The sequence below is a fragment of the Monopterus albus genome, unplaced genomic scaffold (assembly GCF_001952655.1).
Source record: "Monopterus albus unplaced genomic scaffold, M_albus_1.0 scaffold26.1, whole genome shotgun sequence".
NCBI classification, from domain to species: Eukaryota; Metazoa; Chordata; class Actinopteri; order Synbranchiformes; family Synbranchidae; genus Monopterus; species Monopterus albus.
In genome coordinates, this window is record NW_018127906.1 from 1,438,391 (window position 1) to 1,448,547 (window position 10,157).

The 10,157-nt window shown below is 46.5% G+C and overlaps 1 protein-coding gene across 4 annotated transcripts in view; it reads left to right on the plus strand.

Annotated features, from left to right (window-relative positions):
* The first annotated feature begins 9,275 nt into the window (after window positions 1–9,275).
* The window catches only part of LOC109957361 (far upstream element-binding protein 3-like), a 25,607-nt gene continuing 24,725 nt past the window's right edge, over window positions 9,276–10,157 (plus strand). For 2 of the 4 annotated variants that reach the window (XM_020595188.1, XM_020595189.1), the window contains exon 1: window positions 9,276–9,552. In XM_020595188.1, the coding sequence (XP_020450844.1) occupies window positions 9,460–9,552 (93 nt within the window). In that variant the 5' untranslated portion in view covers window positions 9,276–9,459. The other 2 variants (XM_020595190.1, XM_020595192.1) reach the window with 2 other exon arrangements.

Genomic DNA, 10,157 nt, shown 5'->3' on the forward strand with positions numbered 1-10,157 from the left:
AGCAATAAAAGAGGCTTAGGGAGGTGATGGGAGGGACGGGGGGTCGACGGGAGGCGGGCAACGGGTGACAGGGGTAGGGGGAGGCAGAGGGGGGATTTAGGGAAACAAGAGAGAAACTTTTGGAGGAGGTGAAGGAGCAGAAAGGCAGGGAGGTGTAGAGAATGACGAGTGACGGGTGGACTAATCTGGTATCCATCTGCTCATATTCATGGCCGCCTCCATGACAAAAACCTCAAAATGACACCAAAATATTGGACTAAATGATTTTGGACAGGGGGCTCCATCAGCAACACCCCCTCTGCGCCAGGCCTGCTGCGACACAAAGGGCCCCCGCCCCAGAATAGTTCATAAATAGATTAAAACTTCAAATGAGCGAAGTGTGTGAGTGAATGAAGGCTGTAAGCTGCCTGCCTGTCAGGCCGTCGCCTTGGTGGATGAGGATTTACAACTGATTTAAACTGGCTTAGTTTAGCTAGGTGTTCCTAATAAACTGACCACTGTGTAACTGTGTACAGCTGTGTATGACCAGAGATGTTACTACCACTGTGTCATTTGTCCACGGCCGTGGGAGCATGTTTCAGTTGGGGGGGTAGGGGGAGGGGCTACACACATAGCTCTGACACCTAAAGCGGCTGTGGAGGTTTTCTTATGTGAATTAAAAATGCTGTACAGTCCCTTGTTTCTCTGTGAAAGGAACATTAGGCTAATTAAACATACACACAATACAGGCTACACACACGCGCGCACACACAGAACAGCGGTCGTGCACAGATTTACACAGTAAAAGTTGTACTGATGATAAAGTAGCGACACTGTTTTTTACTTGCATCAGGCCATGATCTGACAGCAAGCACACACGGTACACAACCTGCACACGCACACAGTGCACAACATTCACACACACAGTACACAACATGCACGGCAGTGGCCACGCACCGGCTGATTTGGAAACCAGCTTTACAGAATATCTTGATAAGAGCATCAGCCACTGACAGCATCACAGGCAGCGCACGTGACATCACACGAACATTTAATAAGAGGCTGATGTGCATTTAGGCCCGTTGTACTGTGGCAGTGCGTCATCATGTGTGCTACAGGTGAAATCAGAAACAGCTGTTTGTAACGAGTAAGTTCACACGCTGGCTGCAAAAGGCGCAGTTTGGCCAAACTGACTGAAAGCTGAACCCGACATCCACTGTCAGAACATTGTTAGAATATGAACATATCCAGTAAAAATTTAAGTAAACATATATTATTCCATTAATATTTTGAATATATGGTTGTGACGGACCTGCAAGTCCTCTACCTTCTTCCAGGCGGTGCTGCAGCACCCTCCACACCCCTACTTCCCACGGCTTTGTGCACACTAACAGGTTTTCAGTTTAGCAAATAGCAACACACGTCCCAGCTGAAGTTTCCCAGACCTGGTGTGTCCACAGCAGTGTGGACCAGGTGTCCTCAGACCAGATCTCGGCCACCTGCATATGTGCTCCTAGGCCCGATTCCTGTCTGACCTCTGGCTGTGCAAGCGCCGTCAGAACGGTCAGATCAGAATCCATGTGGTGGTTTTAACATCACACCACAGCCAGGTACACGGCACTGACACACACGGACGGGAAGCAACACACACAGATCAGAACTGAGTGTCGAGGCCTGATGTGGACACAGCTATCTGTGTCGTGGTCAGAAATCAGGTGAACACAGATTTAAACTCCACAGCAGGAAATAAAGAATCTCTGCTGTCGGGACATTTCGCTGTGGATAGTCTAATACCGATGAATCTGTTTGTGGGTGAAGTTCAGGACAGACAAAGACAAAAAGAAAAGTCTGAGCTGTTTGTGAAAGCTGTCGATGTTGTCACTCTGTGAACTCTATAATATCAGAGAGGCGGCGGTGGAGGAGATTGAAAAAGCGAGCGCAGACACTGATGACATTTTTTGTTCAGAGCTGATGTGATTTTTCTCAGCAGGAGGTGAAGACATCACCCAGACAGATGCTCCGTTCTGGCTGAAATCAGGCTGTTTGTATTCAGTCCTATCAGATATACATGGCTCCTCCTCATCCTCCTTCCTACAGGTCTTTCCGCTCACATTAACTAGCACACTGTATTTACTGTGCGTCCTGAGAGCAACACCAACCCCGCTGGTGGCTGTAGTAACCATCAGCACAGGCCGCGCTGACCCTGGAGATGTCTGTATTAATCTCACATTCATCTTAAACCCCCTGGGAACTTCAGATGAAACTACTTCCTGTCTCTGTGATGATGTCATCATCACTCTGCATCCATGTGTGTGCAGTGTGTTCAGAGCGCTGCAGTCGGAATGACTTTAAATATAGAGAGGAAAGATGGTGGCTCCATACATTTAGATGTGCTGGGATGAGGGTGGGCGTGTCTCTGCCGTATCTGTAATGTGTAATGGAGTCGGTCCGCAGGAGGCCGCAGTAATGAGTTGTCTAAAAGCAGCAGCCTCCACTAAAACACACAAAGCTCTGATCATCTGTCTCCAACCTCAGCCAGCACCGTGGACTTATATAAAGTCTAAATCACGTCCAGACAGCTGCAAGGGACCAGGAATCACACTGTGGAAGCGAACCACCGAAAACCAATCGGACACAAGTGAACACATACAAATCAAATGACAAGCATCACACAGTCCAACAAGTGAAGCCGTTCTCAGCCAGTGGAGCTGGTTGGTGGAAACAGACGCCTCCCGTGTTTCCTGAAGGAGAAACCTGCCCCCCAGTGCAGCGGTGTGGCTCAACAGTGGAGGTCTACATCACACAGTGATGAGCTGGACCAGGGTCTGGACTCACATCACGCTGAGGACACCACGTCCACTGGTGCTGCTGGTCTCTGCACGGGGTTGGTGGGGAATAACACACATACAAATTCACCAGCTGCATCCATTAGAAAAAGAAGGTTTTCTAAAGTTTTTTTCTCATCCTAAAGATAAATAAACTGGACTCTGCAAACACCTCGACACAAAGCTGAGAACAGTTTTCTTGACTGGTTCAAGATGCCTGGTTTTCCCAAATGCTTCAACATCTGGAGGAGCAGCTGGCACCAGGATCGTGGAGGCTGTGGCTGTTCAGCTGTCCACATACTTTTGGCCGTGTATCCACTGTGCTGCCAATAGCAGCAGTTCAGACACTGTCGATGCATCTTATTGCAGAACTCGGCGGGGGCCGTGGCCGTGAGATGGAGGGGGGTACGAATAGTATTGGAGTGAAATGGTCCGTGAACTGAAAGCCCGGTCGCCATGTGTGTCTGTGTGTGTGTTGTCTAATCATGTGGATAATTCCTGTATTGAAGCTGAACTGCACCGGTGTGAGTGTTCTCCTGGTTGACTCTGGATACATTTCTGCTGCGTTCTGTCACTAACAGTGACTTTGAACCCATAGAGTTAACACCAGCAGCTGTTCTTAGGCAGAACCCATGGACACAAACTTTAAGTTGTGTCTACACATGATCAGGGCAGGCTTTCATTAGTCAGGCTGCAGGTTGTGCTCGTCTTCTAGCACCAGTAGATGATCCTGGAACACCATGACAGACCTCTGGAACATCCTCAGTGAAAACTAGAACCTCCAAAAACTGCCAGGACCCGCTCACTGACCACCAGAAGCTCCAGAGGCTCCTTCAATGCCCCTCAGCAACACTAGAACCTCTGTCAAGCCTCTGATTTTAAACACAGGGTCAAAGGCTCAGGCAGGGAAACGGGCCACTGAACCAAATCCTCCAGCGCTGAGCCAGGGCCAACAGGCCAGAAACCTGGGGCTTATCCTGGACTCTGATCTAGTCTCATGATGGGTTTGTCACCACGTCTGACTTTTATCATGTTGCATTTGTGTCTGGGAGACACAGAGACTTTTCTACACCGAGTTGCCAACGGCTGGACGTCCTTTAGTGTTTTACTGACATTTATATTTGAGTGTTTTTCTATTTCATTGTTTCTTTTATTTGCCCCTGTCTCTTTTCTATTTTTGCTGTGTGTCTTAGTTTCATGTTTGTTTTAAATCGTTTGTAAGCCTTCACACTCTGCCCAGCACTGTGAGCTGCATTATGCTGTATGAAAGCTGCTATATGAATAAAGTGTTGATTGACTTGATTGGATCTGGAAGAGCTCTAGGGCCCCCCAGTGATAACCACAACCTCCTGAGAGCTCTCTTCGACTCTGCCGAGGCCCCCGGTAACACCAGCTGAGTCTGCCGAGCTGCCACTCTACAGGTAGTGTGTTTGTTCCCATGTATGTCAGCATCATCATCTGTGTCCAGCTCCTGATTTATTTTCTGTCTTGACACAGTGCAACTCTGCATTTACAAACGAATACCTCTAAAAGATGGGTTTTGCACTGAGAGGAACTAATGGTGCTCGCTGTCCTCTGGGCTACCTGTGTGTGTGTGTTGATGTATGAAGGACTGCTGAGTGGAAAATGATGGCTTGTGAAGAGCCTGTTGTTGGACGTCAACAGGAAACACTAACAGCCTTAAGTGGCATTAGAGTGGCACTGTGGTGTGTGTGCTGCTAATAATGGGGTCCTGTGAGCTGGACCATATGGGGCTTCTCTGTCTCACACACACATTAATGTAACTTAATAGTAAGGGAAAGTACAGGGTCTGAGTGTGTGCACTGCACACTGTTCAGCGCAGCAGGATGGAGCGTGCACTTCAGTACAAAGTAGACAGATTGTTACAGTTCAGCCTGTCTGTCCAAGCTGGGACTCCGGTCCCAGCAGCCACGGCGCCGTGGGCTGGACCAGCAAACATCTGCAGGCAGAAGCACATGGCTCCTCTGCTTCATCTCCACATATAGCGTCCATTTACGTCCGTCTGCTGTCTGATGTTCTTTGTTGTGACGATGGTGAAACTAGCGAATACAGAGAAACAGAATGATGGAGTGATGTGTGTGCTGCAGGGCGACCACACCTCAGGAGGAATTCCATCTCCTGTCGTTTGTTGCAGGATGCTGTGCAGTTGTCACCTGCCCAGGTGTTTGTGTGGGCCGACGTGCAGCTGCAGGCGAGCAGCGGGACGCGAGGGACGAGAAGCACTTGATGAAATGAGTCTGATGTGTGATAGCAGACAGAAGGTCAGTCCACTTGGCAGCAGACAAGGAGGACGAGTCTTTTCATTCCCGCACAAAAAGCTGGAAACACAGCGGAGCGAGTGGAGGTGAAGAGTCTGTGATGCGAACGCACTGCAGTGAGCTGTGGCAGGATGAAGTGCTTCAGTCAGTGATCATACTGCGCAGTTCTCTGCCTGCAGTTGCAGCACTCAGCTTTATTCAGATGTCCTTGGGTTGCTGCCACCACAGGACGTGTGTTTATAAAAGTCTAGGTATAGTCGGTCCCTGCTCTGGGCGGCTCAAAAACCCTGCTGAATGTCTAGACGTGTCTCACAGCCATTTACAGGTGCGGTGGCTAAGGTTTGTCCAGACATCCACTGTGTCCACGATCTGGTCATAAACGTTCCACCTCCATTAGCAGAGAACTCCTCTGTGGGGCCGAGGAGTAAAGGTGACCTCGAACTGGGGTGGGCTGCAAACCAGCGTGTGGCTGGGAGAGACCAGTGAAACATCATCCCCCACAGTGACAACAGGTTCAGTCTCACCTGGGTTGCAGGTGGAAGGAAAAGAGGCCTCAGTGCTGCTGTTGTTGTCAGTTCACAGTGTTTTATCTTTGTGTCTTTGCAGTTGCAGCACATTGTGCTGAACACATCTGAGTAATACCACAGTGTAAAAATACTCAAGTAAAAGTCCTGCATTCAACATGTTACATCAGTAAAAGTACAGAAGTATCAGTATCCAAATTGTAGGACCTAAGCGTCCTGCATGTTCATTTCTGAGGAAGAGCTACTATTGCTTCAAATACCTGGGCGTCCACAACAGTGAGGACCTCACTTGGACACCTTACACCACACAGCTGGTCAAGAAGGCCCAATGGCGGCTGTACTTCCTGAGGAGGTTTGGCATGTCGCCTAGGATCCTTTGCAACTTCTACAGCTGCATCATTGAGAGCATCTTGACCAGCTGCATCACTGTCTGGTATGGCAGCACTACTGCTATGGACCGCAAGCACCTGCAGAGAGTGGTAAAGACTGTTGAGAAGATCACCAGGACTCCACTGCCCTCTCTGCAGAGCATTTACCACCGCATGGTGCGTAGGACAGCTGCTGCCATCCTCAAATATCCCACCCACCCCCAGTACGGACTGTTCACCTCCCTACCCTCTGGCCGGAGGTTCAGAAGTGTGAAGTGTAGGACCTCCAGACTGAAAAACTCTTTCTTTCCCTCTGCCATCAGACTCCTAAACAGCTGAGGAGTTTATTACCAGGAAATACGTCATGTACTGTTTACATTCTCAGTTTGCACATGCATAATTGCACATTGACTGTTGACTGCTGCACATGCTGCTCCCATGCAAAGAATTTCATTGTACAGGGAAACATGTATCCTAACTGGGCATATGGCAAATAAACACTTTGAACTTGACCTTGACCTACTTGAAGTACCATCAGTACCAGTACTCGTCCTGCAGAACAGCCCGTGTCCCAGTAACGTCTCTGATACTGGATCATAGTGACTAATTACTGTGTCCATCACTTTAATGCTGCAGCTGGTAAAGGTGGAGCTGATGGTAACTACCTTATATACTTATACTGGGAAGTACTTTCCATCCTGCTGGGTAGCTGGTGGATTTCCCACTGGGATCAATAGAGACTGATGGTTCTACTGGGTTTGGTTTGATTCATCTGATTCTGGAACTGAAGTTATCAGGTACATGTAGTGTAGTAAAAAGTACACGGTTTGTCTCTGACATGGAGTCACAGGATGAAGTAGCGGGACAGGGAAATACTCAGGTAAAGTAGAGATACCTGAGAACTGTACTTCAGCACTTGAGTGAACGAACTTAGTTTCTTGTCTCTGTGGGCAAGCATCAGTGACATGAACTCTGAAGGCCAGGGTGCAGGAAGGCCTGGAGGAGGTAAGTGAGCAGTGAGCGCCTATGCTGTGGCTCCATGGCTCCACAGCGCTCTGCTTTTTACATCGGACATTTTTACAGATAAAAAATGAAAAAGCTGAATTCTTTTGTCCAGATTCTTTTAACTCCATCACATGGATGGGCAATGTAACCATCTGACACCACCAGCCAGGTGTGTGTGAGTGAGAGGTCATTGGATGTCATCAGTGGGGTCACAGCGAGGTCACAGGGTCACTGCAGGTTATCAGCATTTCAGTCTGAGCTCTTGCTCCCTTTGTTTCCGCAGCAGTACGTGTCTCACTATCTTCTGACATAATGGGACAAAGGATCAATTGATTAATCATGAAAATAATCAGCCCATTAACCAGTACTGAGACTGATCATTAGCTGCAGTATAACTTCATTTTGGCACAGACAGGTCAGGAAGCTGCAACCAAAGCAAACTTCATTTATTTTACAATAGCTTTTGAAACAAAGACACACTCTGCATCAGTTCCCAGTGCAGTGCAAACAGCACTCAGCTGTCCCTTAGTACAACGCACAAGTATAAGCTGCTGCTCTGGGGGCCAGGGAACAGGAAATGTACTTTATTTGTATTTAGTATTTGTTTATCTGTCTGGTGGTGCAGACTTTACAAATTAAGTATTTTTCTGACTTTTTTTGTGCAGTGTGGTCTATAGCCATGAGGGATGTACTGTCAGGCCGTGCTGCTGTTCAGCTGGACTGGGTTACACAGAGAGATGGCTCTGGTGTTTAGCCTCACTGATATAAACTGGATGGACAAAATAATAGAAACCCCTCTCAGCATGTAAAATGCATTAACCACATATTATCACTGTCTGGCACTGAGAGGTCAAAGGTCAAACATCATACTGACTGATGTAAACTTGTTTCTGTGAAGCTTCTTCCACCTGTGGAGCTGGCTGAAGCACGTGACTGAATGCGGAAGTGGAAAGAGCAGCGAGTTGCCAACAGCTGAGCAGCGGCAGAGATCCTCTGTGATGAGGATGAACCACTCTGTAGTAAAAGAAATAAACAAAACGCCTCACCCGAAACTAAAACACAGGTGGTGAAATGCTGATGAAAATGAAAATATAAGCAGAGTCTAACCCTGTTCATCATTTCAAACTGCTTGCAACAAAGCCTCTGTTTTAAGGGCCTGTTGAATTATTGGAGCACATGAAATCTTATGTATCTCAGTATATTTACTAAAACCTTTGTGTTTTAATTCATTGTAGGATTTTAGGGTCTTATTTAGGCCTATTATTATTTTATTGAATTCATGTAATTATTCAATAATTTTGTTAAAATTTTCATTCATGCCCTGCTATGACTCTGGCAAAATCATTTCCCCCCTTTATTTGTTATGTTGTTTTGCTATTTCAGCTTATGAATGTTTATATTTTAGGGCCAAAACAGCTGGACAATAAAGTTTATCTAAGAAATATTCAGAAACCACAAAAATGCAAACAACAAATTAGAAGATTGTTAAATTTTACTGCAAAGAAACAAATCAAAAGAAAATAAGTTTATTATTGTGGAAATTATAATAAAAAACCTCAGCAGCAAATCTTCACAGGTTTCCACAATAAACTGTAACCAGTGAATTTTTGTTTAACATCAACTAATGACATAATAAAATATTAATTTCTGCTCTACATTAAATACAGTTTTTTTTTATCTGCAGTCACTCTTCATATTAAGCTGCAACAATTAGCAGAAAATTCATACAAATCTATACTAATAACTGACTGATATAGTCAAAGCATCTTAAAATGAGGATTAGATACTTTTCATTGGGACATGTGAAGGCAGACTGCATCTTTTGACTTTTGGACCATCAGGTGAATAATAAACAAATCTGTCACCAGCAGCAATGTGACATGATAACAATAGACATGTTTTAGTTTTCTGACATTTTATAAACAAAACAATTAATTGAGAAAATAACCTTCAAATTAATCAATAATGCATCAGTAATAACAATGCAATCAGTGATACTGCAACACTAAAAGGAACCTTTTCTCCATTATAGTTTGCTAATAATGGAAGTTTTTGAATGCAGGACTTTAACATGTAATGAAATATTTTCACAATGTAGTATTGCTATTCTAACTTGAGTAGCAGATGAATACTTATTCAAATAAAGGACAAACCCTGAGGGTAGTTTTTAATGGCATTTGGTAGAGACAGTGTACAACAAACATTCATCTCATCAATAAGATACTTAGGCAAATTTATTAACTAAATGATTTCTATGAGTAGAAATAATGAATGCAGTTCATACAAATCATTCTTCAAAATCGCTTTTTTTATTTTGCCTGTAAATCGAGTTGCTGCAGTCTACTTCCTTGAAGTGTCATAAAAATCCGTCAGAGTGAGACTTCTGTCGCTAGCCCTCTCTGACGGCAGCTTCAGCATAGCTAGCAGCAGGAGCTAATCCGGCTAACAGCTAAAGGCTAACGGCTAGCTAGTGGTGGCTATGATGGCGGAGCTGGTGCAGGGACAGACCTCGATGAACCAGTCGGGGCTGAAGTCAGACGGCCTGGCCGATGTTTTACAAAGGGCCCGGCAGGTAACAACTCCTCAGGGGCACAGCACACACCCGTTCCGGGTCGAAGCGGGTCGTTTAGATCGAGCCAAAGCACTTTTATTCGAATTCACCCGTGTTGTGCTGCTGCTGCTCCTAACTTATGCGCTCCGTCAACACACACTCACACTAACGCACATTCACTAGCATGCTAACTAGCTCGGAAAGCAGTTCGAAGTTGGACTTTGGGTCGGTTTTGCACACTTTGTCCGGACTGACACGGCCCGGGAGTTAGTTTAGGGGGAGTTTGTGTAGCTGTCACCCGGAGGGGAGCGCAGTGGGACCGGGGAGGGGGAGGGGGGCAGGACAGAAGTTTGGCCACACGTGTCACTGGGGCTCAGACAACCTGTTGGGCTGCAGACAGAAACGCGGTGAAACCTGTGGGGACGGGACAAGAGTTGGACCTGGGTTTAAAGACCTGCACAGTGTGCTGAGCAGGCCGGGGCGCACGGAGACTCCGTGTGTTGAAGCCTCGGCAGTGAGTGTGAGCGGTGGACCCCCTCCCTTACAGGCTGCTGTTTACTGTAAGTTGGTTAGAAACTAGGCTGGCGTTATGCAACAGCCCCCCCGCCATATACAGCCCAGGGGAG